Consider the following 24,032-nt stretch of genomic DNA (forward strand, 5'->3'; position numbering starts at 1 on the left):
TCTTTAAGGTACGTGGACTAAAAATAGATGTTTATTCCCACCTCACCTCTTGAAGTCTGGCTTTACCCATGAGGAAACTGAGACAGAGACAGGTCAGGATTCATCTCTGGACTCTTCAGTCCAGAGCCTCCGTGTGTCTTCCTGGAGGTCATCATGGTTACAGAGAAAAAAAAAAAAAATGTGCCTAAAACAACCAAGTCAAATTATGATCCCTTCCTCCCCGCTCTGAACTGACTGAATTGTTCTGTGTGCTAGGGGCATCTGGCCCCAGTCTGAAAGAGGAAGACCTTGTACCAAGAACAAAAGAACTTTAAAAAAAGAAGAAGAAAAAACAAAACCCAGCCCTCCTGGGGTGAGTTTCCCCAGGGTATGAAAGCCTTTAGGACATGCCGTGACTCAGAAGCTCAGAGCTGACATAGCTTAGCAGTGAATCAGTTCCTGGAGAGTCAAGTGGGAGCCATTTTATTAGTGGAGACTACAACTCTTACTTATTACATGTAAAGTATTAAGATCCTAATATTTGAATGGCAAGGTGAGTTTCCACTTCCCCTTACCTTAGTTTTCTGGTTTATTACTTTTATCATCTTTTCATCCCAATAGCATAACTTATCAATTAAAAAAAAAAATCCCTTCCCTTATCCCTCTTTCATTATTTAAAAAAAGACAGGAAAAAAAACCCCATTGTTTTTGCTTACCTCTCCTCATTGTTGGAATTCACTGCCTGGGCAGTCCCTGTCTCTTTCCATCCTCTTTTTTGCTGCTGTTTCTTCCTACTGCTCCTCTCAGGCATAAACTCATTTAACAAATCTTGGTCGAGAGTGTACTTTGCCAGGCCTTGGGCTCAGCACTGCAGGCTGGATGGGAAAGAAGCCAGACTTGGCCACTGCCTGCATGCAGCTTGTGGTCTAGCTGTAGATCCAGCGAGAGTTCAGTGAATGCAGAGTTAAATGAGTTTAAACTCCTGGAAAGGAGGCATAAATTTTGCAGATTATATTGATGACGAGCACTTTCTAGCTATGAAGTATTGCACTAAAGCTTCACATATATGCATTCATTTATTTCTCACCAAAAAAGTGAAGTCCCTCATTTTACAGCTGAAGAGACCACGTCTTGGGGAGAGTGAGTTGCCTTGTTCAAGACCCCACACTAGGTTCCAGGTGGAGCTGGGATACACAGGCCCACCCTGAGGCTGTAACACCCACCCCTGTGTGGTGAGGCTGCATTTGACCCACGCTGGGGTAATTAGTGCACCTGGGCTCAGGGCTTAGCTCCCTAAACCTGACAATCCAGGCTCTGTTTCCCTGGCCAAATTCAGCCCTGAAGGCATCTGATCAGACCAGTGCCAGGGCCTGGGGCTGTGGTGCCTTGGAGCCAGATACCTCTGGCTTCAGGGGTCTTGTCTGGGGCCCCAAATGCCCTCCAGTTTGTCCCAGTATGCTGGACACATTATGGTGGCCTCCCATGTGTGACATGGCCTGAGGAAGGAGCTTCTTCCCAGGGCACTTACAGGGCAGAAAGCCCTTTCCTGGGCTTGATTGTGTTTGTTCTTCACAACAACTCTAGCAGGTGTCCAGGACATGTATTGTTTATACTCATTTCACAAATGAGCACCTTGAGTCTCAGAGAGGACAAGAGTGGCCAAAGCTGGGTGACCAGGAAGAGGCAAGGACTCGAACCCCAGACCAAGACTCTTTGTCTCATGCACTTTCCCACTGTGTCGTGCATGTCTGGCTTTCCCAGTGCTTGGCATCTCTCTTGCATTAAGTCTACCCTCCATCCTCTCCCACTAACAAGCCGCCATCCACAGACACTCCCGATCTCCAGCTCTCCCTCATACCTGCAGCAACTGACCAGCCCAGCTCAGCTCAAGAGCCCCGAGGCCAAAGCTCTTCTCAGCATAGGAAGGAGGGCTGAGTGCAGTGGATCCTAAAACTGCTGGGAATGGCAAAAATCCCATTAAAAGAGACGATTAATTATGGGATACCAAGATCTGAGGCTGAGAGTCATAATTCAGCTAAGACTGTTGCCTAGGAGGGTTAGGATGGAGTTATCAAGCTTTTGACTCAGTGCTTTGTGCTTATTTTCAAAGTTCTTTTCTGTGACTATTTTCTCTTGATACGATCTCTTGGAGTCAGGGAGGGCAGAGGAACTGGATCCTCTTCATGTTGTCTGATGGAGGCCGTTTATGATTCTGATGTGAATCCTACACAGAGGCATGTCCCTTGTGTCCTGGCACTTTGATGCGCTCTCCTTTGATCCTCAATGCAACCCTACGAGATGACCTTTTTCATCCCCTTTTCCAGAACACTGAGGCCTTGAGGGGCCCTCTTGAAACAATAGGAAGTCATCTCCTCAAGCGGGGTCCGAAGTGAATCTGCAGAGCACCAGCCTTAATTCAGTCTCTAGCAAATTATGTCTCAGAAACATGTTAGCCAGAGTCACCAGAGGTTGAGTCTTAGGAGCCAGAACACCTGCATGGAGATTCTGGCTTTGTTTCTTACTAGCAGGTGAGCCTGGACAAACTACTTAATTTTATTGTGCTATTGGGCTTAAATAAGGATAATAATAGCAAGAGCTAACATACGAAGCCCTTTGAAGAGTGCCTGGCGTGAGCCCCAAATTTGGTACCTATTACTCCTGGGCATTAGGTTGCCATGTTTATTAATGACGAAATCTAGGTATGGAGAGTTGGAGTCAGTGCCCAAGGTCACCCAGCTGGTAAGTGGTGACAATGTGGCAGGTTGCCCGGCACCCTCAGCCTGAGGTGCTGGTGAAGAGCACAGGTTTGGAAATGAGGCAGGCATGGGGCTGAAGCTCAGCTCTGCCAATTAGTAGCTCTGTGATCTTGGGCAAGTCAGTTAACATCCCTGAACCTCAGTTTCCTCATCTGCAAAATGGGGATATTAGTACCTCCGTGTTGGGCTGCACCCTGCAGGCCTACAAGGACTGTGCTTGCCCAGCTTCAAGACCAAAGAAAGAGCCCGGAGTCAGCAACAGGGACATCAGTGGTTTAATGGAGTGGGGAGCTTACACGTCTGAAGCAAGATCCTAGAGCGACACCCTACCATGTGTGGTGGATGGTGGGCAGGACATGGTGGCAGTCTTCACTGGGGGCGGGGGGCAGGGTGGGGAGATTACCAGTTATAGGGAATTGACGTCAGGTGGGCTCATTAGTTACCAGGGAAACCAGCAGAGGGGCACGTCCCTCACGGCCCCTTTGATAAGAACAGTCACCAGCTGGGGCCTGGGGCAAGTACGTAGGAAGGTGAGTCAGGTGAGTAAGATACAGGAGAAGCAGGCACTGGTCGGGCAGGGGATGTAGAGAGAGCAAGAGAACAGCCATCTTGAGTGGCCTGACCGTATATACTCCACCCCTACATACCCTGTATAACCCTTACAATCTTGGTCCACCTCTCTTCCGAGATACCCCTGGGGTCAGGTATGTAGAGGGGCACTGCCACCAGATACCACAGGTACAATACAAACAGGCCACCCCTGGTTTTCACAGACCCAGAGCCACCCCCAAGTGTGTGGTCAGGCCACTCAAGATGGCTGTTCTCTTGCTCTCTGTACATCCCTGCCGGACTAATGCCTGCTTCTCCTGTATCTTACTCACCTGACTCACCTTCCTAGGTACTTGCCCCAGGCCCCAGCTGGTGACTGTTCTTATCAAAGGGGCCGTGAGGGACGTGCCCCTCTGCTGGTTTCCCTGGTAACTAATGAGCCCACCTGATGTCAATTCCCTATAACTGGTAATCTCTCCTCCACCACACGGGACTCCCTCCCCGGGAGTGAAGACTGCCGCTGCGTCCTGCCCATTGTTCGCTGCACATGGTGGGGTGTCGCTCCAGGACCTTGCTTCAGACGTGTAAGCCCCCCAACTCCGTTAAACCACTGATGTCCCTGTTGCTGACTCCGGGCTCTTTCTTTGGTCTTGAAGCTGGGCAAGCACAGGCCTCATAGGCCTGCGGGGTGTAGCCCAACACTCCCGCGTAAGGATTTGACGTGAATGTGTTTAAAGTGTCTGGCACAGAATGGATGCTCGTATTCAGTTCTCCACCGAGAGAGCCGATCCAGGTGCCTGGCCCACTTGGGCTCCCTTCACCCGCAGCCCAGGCAGTTGGCAGGGCTGGAACGTGACCACACCCCAGGGTCAGCTTTTAGGAAGTAGATGCTGTATGGGTTGTTCAGGTTGACTGGGCTTCACCACAGCTCCCCTGAGGATTTGATTTTGATTCAAGAGTATGTCTGCCTGAAGGGGTGGCTCCAGAGGCCACTGGGGCACTGGGAACAGAAAGCTGAGCAGTAACCCAGCCTGCCTTTTTGTCTGGGCGTTCCTTTAATTAGCAATGTCAGTGACTGTTTCAGAAGTTTACAAAACAGCCTCGCTTTGTATCACAGTTGCCGTTTGGCCAAAATGCCTTTCTCCTAGAACCGGTTTGGCAACATCTCTTGGAGCATTAGTGCAGCCGGTTGGGAAGCAAATAGAGATACTCCTTCAGCCAGATTGACCTGGATGGGCCACCTGTCTTCATGCTCCCCCGAGTCTCTCTAACACCTGAGGGCAGAGTAGTCTCCTGTTAGCCCTTCCTGGGGCCTTCCCTGCCTCCCGGTTCTTGTGGACATTCTTCCCGATGCTGGTGGCTGCCAGGCTCACTGCCAGGGAGGAGCAGGCACTACCCACATGCCAGCTGCGTCTGGCGAGCGTCAGAGGCCTGGAATGGAGCCACGTGGCAGACTTGCTCCACCAGGGCTGTGCCCAGGCCCCTGGGCACTTCCTTTAGTCACTGGGGCCCTGCCCTCCAGAGAGGGCTCCACAGCCTGGGAAACCTCCTGGAGTCCACAATGGGTGCTGCTCAGGTGCCGTAAGAAGAAATAATACTGATGTACTAGCTCCTGCTGGTTTAGTGCTTACGATGTGCTGGGCCCTGGGCTGAGCACTTTGTATTCATCTTCTTAATCATTAAAGCAACTTTAGTCATAATACTTATATGAGCTTATCAAGTCCATTTCATTCAAATCATGGAGAAATGACTCTGTGGTGGGGGGGGGGGGCGGATAACAATGTTAAAAATGCAGTCCCAGCCTTTAAGGAGTCACTCTCTGGTCTTAATCCTCCAATTTTGGAAATTGCTCTGTGTCTGTGTCTTCTAGAGTTTGAATCCTTGCTCTACCACTCACTTGCTGTGTGACTTCTGATAAGTTGCTTACCCTCTCTGTGTCTTGGTTTCTTCCTCTGTAACTGGAGATGATCATAATAGGACTTACCTCTTAGGGTTGGTGTGAAGATTAAATGAGACAGTCATGGGAAGCGCTGGGAACAGTGACTAGGTCAGAGCAGTTAATAACTGTTAGCCATGTGTGGAAGGGCTTCAGGGGGCTCTGAAATTTTAAGCCAAATAGTGGATGCCTTTGTGTATGTCTGTGAATGTTTCTCAAAACAAAGGGGGCATAATCCAGGACCCAGAGAAGATGCAGAAGTATTTCTGAATGGGAGGTCAAGTTTAGATGCATGGCTGATCTACCTTGCGTACCAAAGAGCTGAGTTACTTAAGAAAGCTTTGTAAGTAGCACCCCCATTTCTCCTGGGGCCATCTCAGTAAGACGCAGCCATCTAACCAGTCAGGACTTGGGGGCTCTTCATATTGGACCTGGAGGAAAACTTAGAGATCATCTAGTCTAAATTCACCAGTTCACACAAGAGGGGCTCTGAGCTTGGTGGTTGAGCCTTATGTCTCCCTGAGGTAACAGCTCAGAGAAATGGAGAGTTCCCTGATTTGAAAGCCCAATGAGAAGAGCTGGACCAATACCTGTCTTCTCCTTGCAGGACTGTTAGGATCAGTGAGATGGTGTGTATGTATTTGGAAGTATGTAAAATGTGTTACCGTCGTAGATGTTATTACTTCCATGGGCACCTGGTATTACCAGTTGGTTCTGTTTCTCTGGAACCAATAGTATATATGTACATATAAATGGAGAGAGACAGAGACAGCGAGAGAGGGACAGAGACAGAGAGGGGGAGAGGGCTCATGCAATTGTAGAGGCTGGCAAGACTGAAATTTCTGGGGCAGTTATATGGTCAGGCCACTCAAGATGGCTGTTCTCTTGTTCTCTGCCCGACCAGTGCCTGCTTTACCTGTATCTTACTCACCTGACTCACCTTCCTACTTACTAGCCCCAGGCCCCAGCTGGTGATTGTTCTTATCAAAGGGGCCTTGAAGGACGTGCCCCTCTGCTGGTTTCCCTGGTAACTAATGAGCGTATCTGACATCAATTCCCCTATAAGTGGTAGCCTCCCCTTCTTCCCGGGACTGAAGACTGCCACCACATCCTGCCTGCCGTCTGCAGCACATGGTGGGGTGTCCCTCCAGGACCCTGCTTCAGACGTGTAAGCTCCCCACCTCCATTAAACCATTGATGTCTCTGTTGCTGACTCTGGGCTCTTTCCTTGGTTTTGAAGCTGGGCAAGCACAGGCCTTGTCGGCCTGCGGGGTGCAGCCCAACAGCAGACGAGTAGGCTGGAAATTCAGGTAAGAGTTGATGTAGTCTTGAGACTGAAATCTAAAGGGCAGGCAAGCAGGCTGGAAACTTGGGCAGGATCTTCTGATACAGTCTTGAGGCAGAATTCTTTCTTCTCTAGGAAACCTCAGTTTTTCCTCTTAAGGCCTTCAGCTGTTTGGATGAGGCCCACCCACCTTAAAGAGAATAATCTGCTTTACTTAAAGACAGTTGATTGCAAAGGTTAATCACATCTATAAAATACCTTCGCAGCAACATCTAGACTAGTGTTGGACCAAACAACTGGCACCATAGACTAGCCAAGTTGACATACGATTAACAATCACCCTGGTCCTCTCAGCACAGATGTACCAATCCGGTCTTAGGAGTCATGGTGTCTCTCTCGCCATTTCAATAAGAGTTCACACTGTAGGTGAACAGCAAAGGAAATGGTTCCGTGCAAGAGGGCATGGTGGCTTGGCAAGGAGTGCTTGTTCAGTTCGTGGGAAATGTTATTGGGAGGTTGGCATGGGAGTTAATTACTGCAATGGTGACCTTCACAGAACTGAGAGGGAAGCAAGTGTAGCTAATCAAAAAACAGGAAATGTCTCAAAGGATGCCTTGAATCATGGTCCAGAGTGTATTCTGCATTTGAATCAATTGTTATGTTCTGGGTTGAAAGTATTTAATTCCTTACCGTAGGCAGAAACAGTTCTCTTCATAACATTAGAGGTGGGAACAGGGGGAGGTAGGGGATGTGGAGAAGGGGAAAGAGTTTCCTGTAATTTAATCTGATGTTTAGTGCCTGCAACTGAGGCCTTTTTAAAAAAAAGATGTGGAATAATTGAATAAATGTGTGACGTTGTGGCTGCTGATAAGACAGGAATTTATGTACTTCTTTTGGCTGACGTGAGAAAAGGCAATAAAATGTAATGTGTGCACATTTTTAAAAAATTAATTTATTTTTGGCTGCGTTGGGTCTTCCTTGCTGCACGCGGGCTTTCTCTAGTTGCGTTGAGCAGGGGCTACTCTTTGTTGCGGTGCGCGGGCTTCTCATTGTGGTGGCTTCTCTTGGGGACCACGGGCTCTAGGCACGCGGGCTTCAGTAGTTGTGGCACACGGGCTCAGTAGTTGTGGTGCACAGGCTTAGTTGCTCCGCGGCACCTGGGGTCTTCCCGGACCAGGGCTCGAACCCCCGTCCCCTTCATTGGCAGGTGGATTCTTAACCACTGTGCCACCAGGGAAGCCTTGATGTGTACACATTTTGATTAAAAAATCAGAGCCTCCTTCTTGGAAGGGGTTGGGCTGGGTTTCTCCAGAAAGGTAGGAGCTAATGCCAACTTCTTAATTTTTCCTTATTAACTAGAGAGATAGGAGGGTAGAGTCAGACTAGTCCTGAGTTAGAGGTTTTCTTCCTAGCTCCGTGATCTTCGGCAAGTTATCTCACCATTCTGGGATTGCTTTGCCCACTTGCAAATTGGGGATAATAATAACAGTGCCTACTTTGCAAGCTTGCTAGAAGGATTAAATGAAATGATGTATGTGAAGGATTTAGCACATGCCTGGCTGGGAGGGTGCGCCCCTATAGGGCAGCGCCATTAGCATCAGCATTATGCACAAGTAACGGGTGGGGCATGAAGTTCCACGTGCATAGTCCCACCCCGTCTGTGGTCTATCAGTGGCATCTGCTGGGACTCAACCCCTCTGCTTTGTTCTCAGCACACAACTGAATCATGTGTTCAGGAACATGTCTTGGAAGATTTGTTGAGCAACTTGGTGTTTTTCGTTGGATAATGAATTCTTGAAGTTATAAAGTCCAGTTTCTAACATCCTCCTTCCTAAGTGGCGTGTATCAGCCAAGTGAAGCTTTGCCTGGCATTCAGGGCTTCGTCGTGTGACCATAACCTTCCCACACAGCCTGGTTGCCTTGACTTCCTTACACATACTGTGGTTCCAGCCCATTGGGCTGTGCAGTGTCCCCAGACATAACCTGTTCTCTCTTCGTCCGTGGCTGACCCACCATGCTGTTGCCTTCATCTGGAGTGACCTTTTCTTCCCAACTCCATGTTTTCAGTTCCTTCTATCCCCTGCTCAGCCTCTGCTTCCTCTGTGAGGCCTCTGGTTCCCACAGCCTGAAGTCACCTCCCCTTCCTCTGAATTTGCATTTTCATCTGTACCCCTCTGAAGCCTTCTTTCCATATCAGTTACCTGTGGCCATATCTACCTCCTCGAGAGCGGGACCCCACAGTGACCGTTTCGGTGCTTGGCAACTGATATTTCAGAAATATTTGTTGGATGGAGGAATCAGGAAGTTGATTAATGTCGTGGAAGAACTCACTTAGCGGATCATTTCCGTGGGCTGAGCTACCAGGTTCCTTGGCCTGACCTGGCTAGTCATCACTCTCATTATTCCTCCTCTTATGGGAGAGAACTCCAAGATAAGAATAAAGCAAGAGGGCTTCCCTGGTGGCGCAGTGGTTGAGAGTCTGCCTGCCGGTGCAGGGGACACGGGTTCGAGCCCTGGTCTGGGAGGATCCCACATGCCGCGGAGCAGCTAGGCCCGTGAGCCACAATTACTGAGCCTGCGTGTCTGGAGCCTGTGCTCCGCAACAAGAGAGGCCACGACAGTGAGAGGCCCGCGCACCGCGATGAAGAGTGGCCCCCGCTTGCCGCAACTAGAGAAAGCCCTCGCACAGAAACGAAGACCCAGCACAGCCATAAATAAATAAATAAATAACCCCCCCCCCAAAAAAAAAAAAAAAGAATAAAGCAAGAAAGAGCATGATGGGGCTTTTTGTATTTGGTGAAAACATGCAGAAAGATTTGTTTGGTTCCTCTATTCAATAGCCCATAGACTACATTGATGGAACATTTTAAGACCAGGGACTATCTTACACTCTTTTGTTTCTCCAGTTACTAGCACATAGTAAGCGCTTAATAAATGTTTGAGAATGAATGAACAAGTGACCTTTTCCACACTCTTCAACTGCTGACTCTGGAACCATCTCCACTGGGGGAGGAGGGTCAGTGGTACCAGGCTCAGCATCAAGATAGCCTTGCAGCTGTGCCTTCCCGCACTCTGATTCCCAGGTCAGTAACCAGGCTTGGGACTCAATTCAAGTGGGCAAGTGCTGACTCTTTCCGCAGCTTCCCTGGAACCCTTATTCCTGCCTTAGCTCCCTGCCTGGAATCTTAGGGACTTAGAGGAGACTGGAATTTTGCTTCAAAACCTTGCTCCCAGTCCTAAGCCTTGTACCCAATTTCTATAAATTATTTGCTGCCTTCTCCTTGCTTTACCTACTTGCTGGGACCTCATACAGTTGCCCATCTTCTCTCTTGAATGCCTGCCATGATCTCAGGGTCCAGATTCACTCCTTCCTGACTCAGTTCTCCACCCTATTCTCCCACTTCCCCCACCCCAAGCCCTGGTTATGGCAGCAAGGGTGGTGGTGAGCTGCAGGGACATTAATGGTGCCCTTTCATGCTTGTCAAAGGCAGGAATTCCTAACCTTTGTCAAGGTCCCTAACTCATTTGAATCTGATGACAGCAATAAACTCTCTCTCCAGAAGAACTCCCAGATGTAATATTTTATGTCTTGGAGCACGCAGTCTTAGACACTTTCAGGATACCTGAAACCTGACCTTGGACTTTTCCTGTGGCCACTGCCCAGGATGCCAAGACCATCACACACATCGTATCTATGCATCTTCTTCTTCTTTTTTTTTTTAATAAACTTATTTACTTATTTTTATTTATTTTTGGCTGCGTTGGGTCTTGGTTGCTGCGCGCGGGCTTTCTCTAGTTGCGGCGAGCCGGGGCTACTCTTTGTTGCGGCGCATAGGCTTCTCATTGCGGTGGCTTCTCGTCGCGGAGCACAGGCTCTAGGTGCGCGGGCTTCAGTAGTTGTGGCATGTGGGCTCGGTAGTTGTGGCACACGGGCTTAGTTGCTCCACGGCATGTGGGATCTTCCCGGACCAGGGCTCGAACCCGTGTCCCCTGCATTGGCAGGCAGATTCTTAACCACTGCACCACCAGGGAAGTCCCTATGCTTCTTCTTTATTCAACGTTTCTGACAGCTTCAAGTGAGGCATTGGTGTGGTAGCAAACACACACTCAGGTTTTGGAGCCAGGGAGACGTAGGTACAGATTCTGGCTCTGTTTCCTTATCAGCTGTGTGACCTTGGACAAGTTAACCAGCTTTTCTCAGTTAACCACCTTGTCTATAAAATGAGGATGAGAATGTTTACCTTGAAGGTTTATTGTAAGGATTTAAGAGTCACCGCAGTAGAATGCACAGCCTGGCACCCGTAGATCGTTATTTAGAGGGAGCAGCTACCATTGTGGATAGAAGCCATTTTGACCAGTTCCATCGATTTCAACATCCTTTGCAGGGCTTCTCTTTTTCTCCCACACTTTCTGGTACTGTACCAGAGAGGAAGATTGAGAGGTTTCTGTCAGACGAGGGGAAGAGTGAGTGGGGTCAATATGGAAGTGTGAGAGGGGAAATCAGGACCACTTCTAGGTGACATCAGAATCTGATCCAGTGAGGGGCTCTGGAGGCTGCATAGGAAGACCAGAGTCAGAGTCAGGATAGGTCCAGGCATGAGCTGATGAGTCAAGTCCTGCCGAAGTTTAGAAAGGGAAGCCAGTTGGGCGATGGGAGCCCACTCAAGTGGAGGAGTTAATGCTTAGCACGGTGAGGGTGGTGACTCATAGCTTTGCTATGCTGAGGTCGTGGAAGAATGAGGTGGCTAGTCCCACAGCTGGCCGTGTGCTGGGAGCCTTAGCAACGTGACATTCAGCTGAACAAAACCCACTACCTTCTCCATTCCACAGCAGTAGAGGGGAAGCTGAGGAGTGGTTCAAAGCTTGGCCACCAACGTGAGACTGCCTGGGTCCAAAACCTAGCTCTGCCCCACTTACTAACTCGGTGACTTTGAATTCGTTACTTGACTTCTCAGTTTCCTTAGCTGTGAAAGGGGGATGAAAATAATTATACATACCTCCTAGGGTGTGAAGGAGATTAGGTGATGCGAGATAATAGAAAAAATATATGTTGGTCTGTGTCTTCCCCCCAACCCCACGCCCTCGCTCGTTTTTCCCGGCACAGAGCTCCTAAAACCCTTGTAACTTCCTAAGGGATAAGAGTACTAGGAGTATCTTTTGTTCTATTGAAGCCACTCCGGATGGGCTCCTGGATGGGGGCTGGTCACCAGGAAGACGAAGCCACGATTAGAAGCTGGGGATTTTCAGCCCCAGCTCCACTTCTCTAGAGTGGGGAGAAGGGCTGGAAGTGGAGTTAATAATTGATCATGCCTATGTGATGAAGCGTCCATAAAAATCCCAGAAGTGTGGGGTTCAGAGAGCTTCCAGGTGGGTGAACACCTCCATGTACCAGGAGGGCAACGCACCCCCAACCCCATGGTGACAGAAGCTCCTGTGCTTGGGACCCTCTCAGACCTCACCCCATGTATCTCTTCAGCTGGCTGTTCATCTGTATCGTTTATCAATCCTATAATAAACTGGTAAATGCAAGTAACTGTTTTCCTGAGTTCTGTGAGCTGCTCTAGCAAATTAATTGGATCCAAGGATGAGGTCATAGGAACCTCAGATTTATCGCCGATTGGTTAGAAGCCCAGGTGACAACCTGGACTTGCTGTTGGTGTCTGGGGCTGGGGGCAGTCTTGTGGGACCGAGTCCTTAAGCCCTGGGATCTGATGCTAACTCCAGGTAGACAGTGTCAGGATTGAGTTAAATTCTAGAACACCCAGCTGATGTTGCAGAAGATTGCTTGGTTGGGGGAATATGCCCCGCCCAATACGTCTGGTGTCAGAGTGTTGTGAGTGTTCTGTGTGATGGTAGAAGAGACCCACAGGAAGAAAAACTTTTTTTCCCCCTGAAAACAGGTGAGCCAAGGTTTACAAAGCCTTTTGTACTGAAACTTAGCTTTCATTTTGTTAAGTGTCTGGGCACTCAGGGACTCAGTAGAAGCCCCTGCTCTTTGGACTTTGCTCCAAGGAAACTTTAGGCACTAGCTAGATAAACATTTACTCATCTGGGCAGGTGTACTGTCCAGTCTCAGATGCAGAGAAAGAAGACCTTGTGTCCTCAGAAACAGTGAGCCAGGAGTAAATGAAAGGCCCAATTCTCTGCCGGTCCTAGAAAGTGTTCATCTACGAATTACCTTGTATTAGGGCTGTGAAGGGGAATCCAGCATAATCTTTAAGCTGTGTTGGGGTCTTAACACATGCAAAGGCAGCATGGGCTTCAGAGCTGAAATTCCAGGTTTCTATCAGGGCACCACTGCTGCATATGAGGTCAGACACATTCCTCAACTCCTTTGAGTCTCAGTATCCTCATTTATAAAATGGGATACCTGTGGGTCAAAGGTTACCTTCGTTGGCTTCTTTCTGCAACAAGCTGGGGAGATGCACAGGCCCTGGGTGACCTTGGTCTGCAGGATTTGCTGAGGGAGAGACAGAGGATCGCAGCATTTCTGTGATTTTGAGTCTCCCATCCCTCAGCTCCTTGTCGGTCTGGGGATGGGAAAAATGTTTTTAGGCCAAAAATGCTGTTCAGTTTGGAAAACTGATTCAGGTAGCCCTCACCCTAGGCAGGTGAAGGTAAAATGTAGGCACACCTTTTGCCCTCAGGGAAAGGTTCTTTGAATGAACAGATGAATGGTACAGGCTCTGTAAATATTTCTAATTGACTGATATCTTTTATTTTTAATTTGCAGATGAGAAAAAGAAAACAAAGAAAGTCGATAATGAACTCAACCCAGTGTGGAATGAGGTGACTTCATTATTTTTCTATTTTGTTTCACTGGATAAGCTACCTCTGATTGTCCCATCTTTGGTCAGAGGTTAACTCTTCCGTTTGGAAGGAGAATCTCTGCATTTCACCCCTACCCCCTCCACCTCCCTCTGTGGCCACAGAGACAGCAGAGCAGCTTGAGGACCCTACTGCACAGTGACATCTCCTGTGCAGTAGTGGTGTGGCAAGTGGAGCCTGGATGGGTTAAGGAGTGTGGGGTTCTAGCCTGGTGCAGTCATGCGCTTGCTGTGTGACCTTGTCCAGTTATGCTGCAAATTGGGGCACATCCCTAGAGCGAGGGGTGGGATTAGATCACTGCTGGAGTCCCAGAGGGAAAGCTCTGTAACTAAAAACATATCTGCATGTGATTCATCGAGATGGTATGACATGATACTTTGTGTGTCTGGAAGAGTGTCATTTATTGTTTTTTATGTTGATAAAAGTAATATATACTTAATATAGAAATTTTGAAAACTTCAGATTAGCTTAAAAAAATTACTTTTGGTGCTACTATCCAGAAGCAAATACTGTTAACATCTCGGAGGGGGCTTCCCTGGTGGTGCAGTGGTTGAGAGTCTGCCTGCCAATGCAGGGAACACGGGTTCGAGCCCTGGTCTGGGAAGATCGCACATGCCGCAGTGCAGCTGGGCCCGTGAGCAACAATTACTGAGCCTGCGCGTCTGGAGCCTGTGCTCCGCAACAAGAGAGGCCACGACAGTGAGAGGCCCGCGCACCGCGATGAAGAGTGGCCCCCGCTCACCGCAACTGGAGAAAGCCCTCGCACAGAAACGAAGACCCAACACAGCCATAAATAAATAAATAAATAAATAAATAAAAAGAAACGAAGACCCAACACAGCCAAAAATAAATAAATTAACATCTCGGAGGTATCAACAAATATTTATTGAATGAATACATTTAATAAAATAGGATGTCTTAGAATTAGCCAATTAGTATCATACAGTGAATACAGTTTCCTATCCTATTTTTTCCTACTATTATATCCTGAACATATACACCTATCATTCCATTCAAAAATGTTTTTATTGACTATGTAATATTGTATTGAATTGATATAATTTATAGACCTCCCCCCCACTACTGACTTTATATCTATTTTATAAATTGTTTCAGTGTTTAATAGATTTACAGATATGTGAAATTTTTAATTCTTTCCACTGAGTAGGATTTTCCTATGCTGACTAATTTTTAAAAACTTGAACATCTGCCCCATTGTTTTTCCGAAAACCAGGTCAAACCGTTCTGGATAAGTGCAGTGATAAATGTCTTTGTTATTTTGCTAAGTCACCAGGCTGTGACGGCTTCCTTCCACCAACTGCAAATCCCTTCTCCCCTTCCCCTCCCAACGAGTTTCAGTATCCCTATAAAATAAAGACTACTCGTTCTCATTGGATGAGGCCAAGACTAAAAGCTTCTTAATGCCTATCTGAAATGCCCTGCTGGTTTCATGCAGGTTGAGAGGGAATTCCACTTCTCTGCAATTTCACTGGAACCCAGAGCACAGCCAGCTGGACTGCCAGCTCCATGAGAGCCAGAGGCCTGTCTGGTTGGTCCCTGTGGAAACTGTGGGTTCCTAGCACCTCACACAGAGCTCCAAGACTAAAATAAATAAAAAGTACATGTATGTGTGCATTTAGTGATAACATGCCTCTTTATTTTTTAAATTAATTAGTTAATTTATTTATTTTTGGCTGTGTTGGGTCTTCGTTGCTGCACGTGGACTTTCTCTAATTGTGGCGAGCGGGGGCTACTCGTCCTTGCGGTGCGCAGGCTTCTCTTGGTGCGGAGCACGGGCTGTAGGCGTGTGGGCTCAGTAGTTGTTGCTCTCGGGCTCTAGAGCGCAGGCTCAGTAGTTGTGGTGCACGGGCTTAGTTGCTCCGCAGCACGTGGGATCTTCCCGGACCAGGGCTTGAACCCGTGTCCCCTGCATTGGCAGGCGGATTCTTAACCACTGCGTCACCAGGGAAGTCCCAACATGCTTCTTTATATTTGAGCTCAATCCATGTGGCCGATGGCAGAGAGGTATATGGTCACATGAGTAGGCGTGTTTTCCCCAGGGCATCATCCATCTTACCCCACTTTGTTTCCAATGCATTTTTTTTCTCATAGTGCATATGTATTTATCAAGTAAACTTCCCAATTGCAGCTTTATAACTGAAACCAAACCTAAATGAAATGCCAACCCCAAACCCATTTGGATTGGTAGGTATGTTCTAATATGAGCTGTGAGACTCCTCTTCCATCCATTCCAAACCCATTACAAGCAGCATCAGATCATCATCATGCACTGCTTTATTTAATTCATTTATTACATAATCAAAGACATCAGTGGAACTAAGTTAATTTATTTTATTTTATTTTTTTTAACATTTGCCGTTAGAAAGCAATTTACTGCCTTAAGATGAGAGACTCAGCTGACTACAGCACTGACCATGGTGGGACTTAAAATAAGGGGCTGATGCATTTCAGAAAATGTTTTCTTAGATTATTTACCACTTTCTTCGATAGTAATATGATTAAGAAAAGCAAATAATTTAAAAATAACCATTGAAGAAAGCATTTTCACATACATATTTTGTTCTATTTGTGCTACAGTGGTGGTAGGCATTAAGTCTAGTTCTCTGCCTATGAGACGGATTTGGTGACTTGTCCAAAGCCACAGAGTCTAGAAAACGGGAAGCTAGGAGTCTGGTTTGCTTTCCCATGAGCCTCAGCAGCCTCCAGGTTCAGAATTTGATCACTTTTATCTAACTATAGAACTGAGTACTTCAAAAGATTGTCATTGGTGGAGATGACCTGATATTTAGTATCGGTGCGTCTTATTATATTCCCGGATCCTTTTAACAGCCTCTTTGTTTTTATAACCTACCTGTGGACAGATTTTGGAGTTCGACTTGAGGGGTATACCACTGGACTTTTCATCGTCCCTTGGGATTGTTGTGAAAGATTTTGAGACAATTGGACAAAATAAGTAAGTCGATTTCAATTGTTTTTCTCATTTTACATACTGTCTTACTATTGTTTATTTTGTTGAAGGAACATATCTTTAATAACATAATATTTCCAATATAATTGTGCTTTAATTCTGTGCCCTCCTCCACCTCTTATGAGCCAATATCAGGTGTGGTTAATCAATCACAGTGCTCTTTCCCAATGACTGCTGTGTTCATAAGAGGTTGCAAACACTAAGCCACCACTAGTCTAGCCAATTTGGCACTTAACAGTGAAACCTTTTTATGCTCCTGCAGTTTCTTTGTTAACTACGTATAGGCACTGATGATTTATCCAAACTGTAGCTTTATTGGACACAAACAAAATCATTTCTTCTTCTGATTGTGTATAACCCACGTATGTCTCATTCAAGTTCTCTTTCCAGCCCTGCTACCATTTTAACGCCTCGCTGGTTTTTTAGACCCAACAGATCCAAACCAGATTCCTGCTCTTACTGCCCCTGCCAGTTTCAGATGGGGAAGAGTCATGGTGGTGCCCAGTGGTGGCACACAGAGTTGTCCCCTGGGTAAAGCTGAGGTTCCCATGGGACAGAATGACCTCAGTAAATTCACCCCAGTCCTTGATCTAGACTTTGGCCTTAGACTTGGAACGCAGTCTTAGGTTATCAATCCAAACTAACTAAACTCACAAGAGAACAATTCTTAAAACCATAATACTTGTTATTTTCCAATGGAAATAAATTGCCTGGATGGGGAGGGCATTCTACTCTCTGATTAATGATTTTTTTTTAAAATGAATTAAAAAAAATTTTATTTTATATTGGAGTATAGTTGATTTACAGTATTGTGTTAGGTTCAGGTGTACAGCAAAGTGATTTAGTTACACATATACATGTATCTATTCTTTTTCAGATTCTTTTCACATATAGGTTATTACAGAGTACTGAGTAGAGTTCCCTGTGCTATACAGTAGGTCCCTGTTGATTATTTTATATAATGTGTATATGTTAATCCCAACCCCCTAATTTATCCCTCCCCCCCACCTTTCCCCTTTGGTAATGTAGGTTTTCTATTAAGTCTGTGAGTCTGTTTCTGTTTTGTGAATAACTTCATTTGTATTATTTTTTTAGATGCCACATAGAAGTGATAGATATCATATGATATTTGCCTTTCTCTGTCCGACTTAACTTCATTTAGTATGATAATCTCTAGGTGCATCCATGTTGCTGCAAATGGCATTATTGTGTTCTTTTTCACGGCTGAGTAATATTCCATTGTGTATATGTACCACATCTCCTTTATCCACTCCTCTGTCGATGGCCATTTAAGTTGCTTCCATGTCTTGGCTCTTGTAAATAGTGCTGCAATGAACATTGGGGTGTATGTATCTTTTCGAATTATGGTTTCCTCTGGATATATGCCCAAGGGTGGGATTGCTGGATCATATGGTAGCTCTATTTTTAGTTTTCTGAGGAACCTCCATACTGTTTTCCACAGTGGCTGCACCAATTTATTGTACATTCCCACCAACAGTGTAGGAGTGTTCCCTTTTCTCCACACCCTCTCCAGCATTTATTGTTTGTAGACTCTTTGATGATGGCCATTCAGACTGGTATGAGGTGATACCTCATTGTAGTTTTGATTTACATTTGTCTAATAATTAGTGATGTTGAACATCTTTTCATGTGGTTTTTGGCCATCTGTATGTCTTCTTTGGAGAAATGTCTGCTTTCCTTCATGTCATTTCACATGGGAAGCCAAATTACTCTCTATCTTTGATTGTAAGATATCATTGACTGTAAGATGTACTATTAAATTAGTAACATGTTTGGGGCGGGCGGTGTGGGGGGGGAAGAAGCCTGATATTAAATGCCCACATCAATTGTGAGAAGCATCCCAGGTTTTAGTAATGTGAATTTATTTTAAAATGTATGTCTTAGTCTCAGGTACATTTGGTATGATCAGAAGACTGCAGTGAGAGCAGTAAATTAGAATGAATTAGTTGAGATAGGGTGGCCATATGCTCTGATTTGCTTTGGATAGTCCTGGTTCGTTGTCCCAGCACAATGATTTATGATGTCACTTTTGCTGTCAACAGTGGCTTGATTTGGACAGTAAATTAGATGGTCATCTTAGTCATTGGGGTCTTCTGCTTAATGGCGTCAGACTAAGAGCCCGGACAGGCTTTGATAGCTACTGCCCATGTCACCTTTCATGAGATCCTTTCTTCCACGTTTCATTGCTGACCAAATGTCCCTTGTGACCGATGCATTTTTTTCTTCAGCTACATAAATACATTCTGGTAGATTCTGGCCCTACTCTCTTGGATCGAAAAACCATTCTAGCTTTTTAAGGTTATGCTGTACATCTCAGCTTTGAAGCAATTATATGATTTTCTATCCCCCACCCCAACTTCCAGAGGGCAGTTTTATTTACCAGATTTCAAAGCTCTGGGGAAGGGGGTGATTAAGCCTCACTGTAGCCTCCTAACTGTTACTAATAATAGTTCTTTCTCTTCTTTCCTCTCCTCTTTCTGCAAGTGGTACCACTGTTTATATTCTAGACCAGCCCTCTCCGAAAGAAATATAAGGCAGACTGCATATGTAATTAAAATTTTTCTAGTAGCCATGTTATAAAACAAAAAGAAACAGATGAAATGAATTTTAATAATATGTTTTATTTACACATAGAAATGATAATATTATATACACTATGTGAATCAATATTTTAAGAATCATTAAGACATTTTACATGCATTTTATTCTTACACGCCGGATTTCAAAGACTTAGTATTTCACATTAGCAGCACATCTCTGTCCAGACCAGCCATATTTCAAGTGCTCCCTCACCACGTGTGGCTGGTGGCCATCACAGTGGAGAGCACAGATCCAGACCACTGAGCTCAAAACCTCAGGTCTCTGTGGATCTTCTCCCTTTTACATCCTATCCAATCTGTTGCCAAATCTGACTTCTCTTTCTTTCCACTGTTTGTGCCATGTGCTTCTTCTATTTTTTTTTTTTTTAATTTTTATTTATTTATTTATTTATTTATGGCTGTGTTGGGTCTTCGTTTCTGTGCGAGGGCTTTCTCTAGTTGCGGCAAGTGGGGGCCACTCTTCATCGCGGTGCGCGGGCCTCTCACTGTCGCGGCCTCTCTTGTTGCGGAGCACAGGCTCCAGACGCGCAGGCTCAGCAATTGTGGCTCACGGGCCTAGCTGCTCCGCAGCATGTGGGATCTTCCCAGACCAGGGCTCGAACCCGTGTCCCCTGCATTGGCAGGCAGATTCTCTGCCACTGCGCCACCAGGGAAGCCCGATGTGCTTCTTACTTGTAGCCACAGCCAGCAGCCTGGTTCAGGCCTCATCACTTTGTGCCTCATCTATCTGAACTTGGCAATAAAGCCTGGCAGGCTGGCCTGGGAGCTCTCATCTATGTTTCAAACAAAGTTGTTGTTTTCTTGAATGTTTCATGCTCGAGAGAGAGTCAAAACAAACAAATACATGAAGAAATATGTAATAGATCAGGTACTCTGAAGTGCTGTAATCTAAGGAGGAAACTGTCATAGCCCATGAAGAAAACTAAAGCAGAGTAAGAGGATGGTTACTGAGGGTGGGGGAAAGTTTTATGTGAGGTGATGATAAGGTGACAATTGAGCAGAGAGTAATAAAGTGAAAGAATGAGCCATGCAGCTTTCTGGGGGAAAGAATATTCTCGGCAGAGAGAACAGCAAGTGCAAAGGCCCTGAGGCAGGAGTATACCTGGGTGTTGGAGAAAGATCGAAGAGGCCAGAGGGCTGGGATGGGGGAAGGAGATGAGGTCAGCAAAGCCACAACATGCATGGCTTTGTGAGCCACGATGTGAGCTTTGGATTTCATTCCTAGTAGGATGGAAGTTCGTTGAAGGGTACTGAGTATGATCTTATTTACATTTTTAGTGTATCGCTTGCACTTTCTGTGTGGAGTTTGGATGTAGGAACCAGTTAGGAAGCAGGGAAAACAATACTGGGAGAACATTATATATTTATTTTATACCTGTTGAAAACACAGTGGGGCCCTTGGATGACAGCAGGGCAGTATTTTAGCTATGTTTGTCCAAAATATTTGTGTATTTTGGTCTCGTATTTTCTTCTTGGCTTTTCTATGAAAGATTTGGCCTTGAGGCTGTGCTCACTGCTCAGTGTGGGAACGTCTCCCTCACCTGGAAGCACAGGGTGGGGGCAGAGAATTTTTCTACCGGCTTAAGGAATGTCTTGCCTGTGAACTTTGCTGTTGCCATGGAGACTGGCTGTGTAAATAGTGCCCTCACGCCAGAGTCTGCAGCCCCAGGGCATGTAAGCAAACAGCACCAGGCTGCCTGGGTTTGCCTGAGCATGGTGCCCACACCCATAGGGACTGGACCGGGCAGTCTGAGCACGCGCAGTGCTGGTGCATCAGCAACGTCCCTCCCTAGGTGCTGCGAGCTGGTGGGGCTGTTCGGCGCAGACTCTGTTCTTCCTCATTTTACAGTCATCCAACCAGCCGTGTGGACTGAAAGAGGGTGAGGGAAGAGCTAGAGGAGCCTCTTGGTCACATGATGCACATGAAATGGTATTTTTAGCTGAAAAGTCAGAGTGGAAGGATTTTCCCAGTGGCTGAAGAATGAGAGTTCCCTTTCCAGACAGGCAATGTGGCCGTCCCTTAATGAGCCCTTTGAATGCATTATCCCACCTAATCCTCACAGATACCCAGTTTTTTCTCAGAGAGGTGTAGTCATCTGCTCAGGGTCACACAGCAGGTATGTATCAGAGTCAGCATTTATATTCAGACCTGTGCTCTTGACTTTTCCATTACACTGAAAACCTCTGACCACCTATAGGGACCAAAATGTAGGTGGAATGATTATCTTTTAGCTTAATTTTTTTTTTTTTTTTTTTTTTTTTTTTTTTTGCCATGCCGCACTGCTTGTGGGAGGATCTCAGTTCTCCGACCAGGGATTGAACCCGGGCCACTGCAGTGAAAGCACCGAATCTCAACCACTAGACCACCAGGGAACTCCCTAGCTTAAAAATTTTTTTCTAATTTTGCCAAAAATCAAACAAACAAAACAAACAAAAAAACCCTCCACTCATTGTCAGAGTATTGATACCTCCTTAGGTAAAAGTTTTAAGCAGGCATTTTATGCTATTGAGTAATAAGTCACTTAAGCTCATTCCCTGCAATGAACAAGATGAGTTCAGAGAATATATCTCATCTCATGTGATCTTCACAATGACCTCGAGAAGTGGAGATGAGACTTGAGGCTCAGAGGGGTTGAGGCTGGGACCCTGACCTCTTGGCATCCTGGCCCTGCTGTCACTCTGAGTTCCTAAAGAAGAAGCATCTTCAGGAGCCTGGAAATATAGGAATGAAAGATTTTTACAAGTTTTCAGATTTGCGTGTGTGTTCTGCTCATGATAAGGTGATGTCACAGGGACCAGATTTACCCTCTCGCCTGACACAACTGAAAAAGTAGATGAAATACATGCCCCAGTGGTTTCAGATACTGGACACTAGCAGCACAGGACAGTGACCCCCAAGAGAGGGGGATAAATGAGCTGAGCCCTCTGAGTGCCCAGCTTCATGCCTAGAGAGCACTTCCAGGCTGCACTGCAGGACAGGCAGATCCTGGTTGTCTCCCAGAGTTGGGGAGGTGCAGGTGGGAGCCTAGAGCTAGGCGCTCGTGCACACACGCACCCACCACCCACGCAGAGTGCTCCAGAGATTTGCAGAGGGCTCCGCTTGACTCCTCAGGTGAGTACTGGTCAGTGAGGAAACTACCTGAGGGCTGAGAATAGTTAATGCTCCCACCATCCAGAGTGGGAAAACCTTCAAATTCATGAGCATAAGGTAGACTACTCAGAAGGATTTTACCTCAGTATTGTGAAGAAAAAAATAGATACATCATTATTAAACAGATACACTATTAGATGATATTATGATTAGGTATGGACAATGAAATAGGTATTATAATCGTATTCTACAGGTTAAGGAAGGTAGAGGAAAGCTTGAGCAAGTGAAGTAGAGACGTGGAAGGTATTAAAAAAGATCCAAATTGAACGTGTAGGAATGCAAATTACAATGTCTGATATAAAATGACTGTAACTGTCTAAAAGTTTGCCTTCCTAGTACTCTTATTTTTCCCCTCCACGTGTGTGTGCTTGTACATTTGAAACCGTCACATATACCCCACACAAATGCACGGCAAAGTTAGAGACATCCTCTGAAGGTAAATTGTCTGCATTGCTGTAATGTAAGAAGATAACCGAAGACCTCACGATATACCTAGGAAGAAATTTACCCGAGTTCTTGCATAAGAGGTGGTGTGGGCAAGTGGTCAGCTGCATGATCATGAGATCAGTTTGGATTTTGGCTCTGCTACTTACTGGTTGGGTGGCTTTTGGCAAGTTTCTTCATCTTCATGATGGTGGCTGGAATACTTCCTCAGTAAGTGATAGACATAAGGGCAAATTTAATATAATTAAGGAAAAAATCACTTAAATTTCCTGATGAACAACATAATAGCTAATATCTATCGTGGGCTTACCATGGGCCAGGAATTGTGCTAAAACTGCTCCACGCACCATCAGTTTTCATCTTTATAATGACTTTGAGTCAGACAGGCTTATTGACATCTTAGAGTTGAGAAAAATGTGGCTCAGAGAGGTTCACCAAATTGCTTAAAGTCACCCAGCTCTTTAATTGGAAGCACGTGGATTTAACCTCGTAAATCCAGAGTTTAACCTCAGACCTTCCAATATTTATTTCCTCTGTGTGTGTGTGTGTTGAGGGCCAGAGTGCCAGGATGTGAGTGAGAGCACAGCATAACTAACACACACACTTACACACAGGATGGTACTGGGGGCTGTAGAATTAGAAAAAGCAAAAGGACAAGCCTGGGTTATGAAATATACTAACTCCCTGGGCAAGGGTTTTTTGTTTTTGTTTTGTTTTTGCTTAGAAAAAACAAAGACTGTGGTTTGGAATGGAATTAATTTGATGGGATGGTGTGGTATTGCTTATGAGAAATTTTTGTTTACTGGTGTACGAAAGACCTTGTGTTCAAGCTTTTAATACTTTTGTTTCCCCTAGTGGTGAGACCTGCTTCTGCCACTACCATGTGTAAACATAGCAGTGGGATTAATTGAGGCGGTCCCCATGACCTCTCCTTTTCCCCTGTGTGGTTGGTGAGAAGGGTTGAGGCAGGTTTTCTACCTGGAGTAGCTTCTCAGGCTGTGCGAAAGTCTAAGCCAGAGGCAGATGGTACTTGGAACAGAACTCCCAGTTCTGATTTCTTTTTAGTTCCGCTTTTTCAACAGAGCAACAAAGCTATGCAAAGATCAAAGCTGGTTTGGGCTGGCTGGCTCTGGGTGCTGGAGAGGCTGAACCCCGATGTTTGGGGAGATCACAGCCCTGGTGAGAAACACCCAAAGAGACTGAAAGAGAAAGGCATTTCATAATAAGAGCTGTAATTATCTCCTGATTGTACTTGGAGGAACATCTCTTAGGAGAGGAAGCTTCATAACCTATAAATCATTTGCAAGGTCATTGGACTATCTTCAGTGATGTATCAATTAGTTTACTCATTCAACAAATATTTGCTTATGGCTGCTGTGTGTCAGACACTGCTCTAGGCGCTGGGGGTACTCCATGCCTTTCATGGGGCTCACATCTGAGTGGAGGCAACAGACAATAAACAAGTAAATCCACATATAGTTTATCAGATGGTGA

General features: G+C 45.9%; 1 protein-coding gene across 5 annotated transcripts in view; it reads left to right on the plus strand.

Moving 5' to 3' along the window:
• The window catches only part of MYOF (myoferlin), a 158,939-nt gene that overhangs the window by 8,813 nt on the left and 126,094 nt on the right, over window positions 1-24,032 (plus strand). For all 5 annotated transcript variants that reach the window (XM_036828555.1, XM_036828557.1, XM_036828558.1 and 2 more), the window contains exons 2-3: window positions 13,239-13,294; window positions 16,216-16,307. In XM_036828555.1, coding sequence (XP_036684450.1) covers window positions 13,239-13,294; window positions 16,216-16,307 — 148 coding nt within the window. The remainder of the gene's footprint in view (window positions 1-13,238; window positions 13,295-16,215; window positions 16,308-24,032) is intronic.

This window comes from Balaenoptera musculus, chromosome 16, assembly GCF_009873245.2.
Source record: "Balaenoptera musculus isolate JJ_BM4_2016_0621 chromosome 16, mBalMus1.pri.v3, whole genome shotgun sequence".
NCBI classification, from domain to species: domain Eukaryota; kingdom Metazoa; phylum Chordata; class Mammalia; order Artiodactyla; family Balaenopteridae; genus Balaenoptera; species Balaenoptera musculus.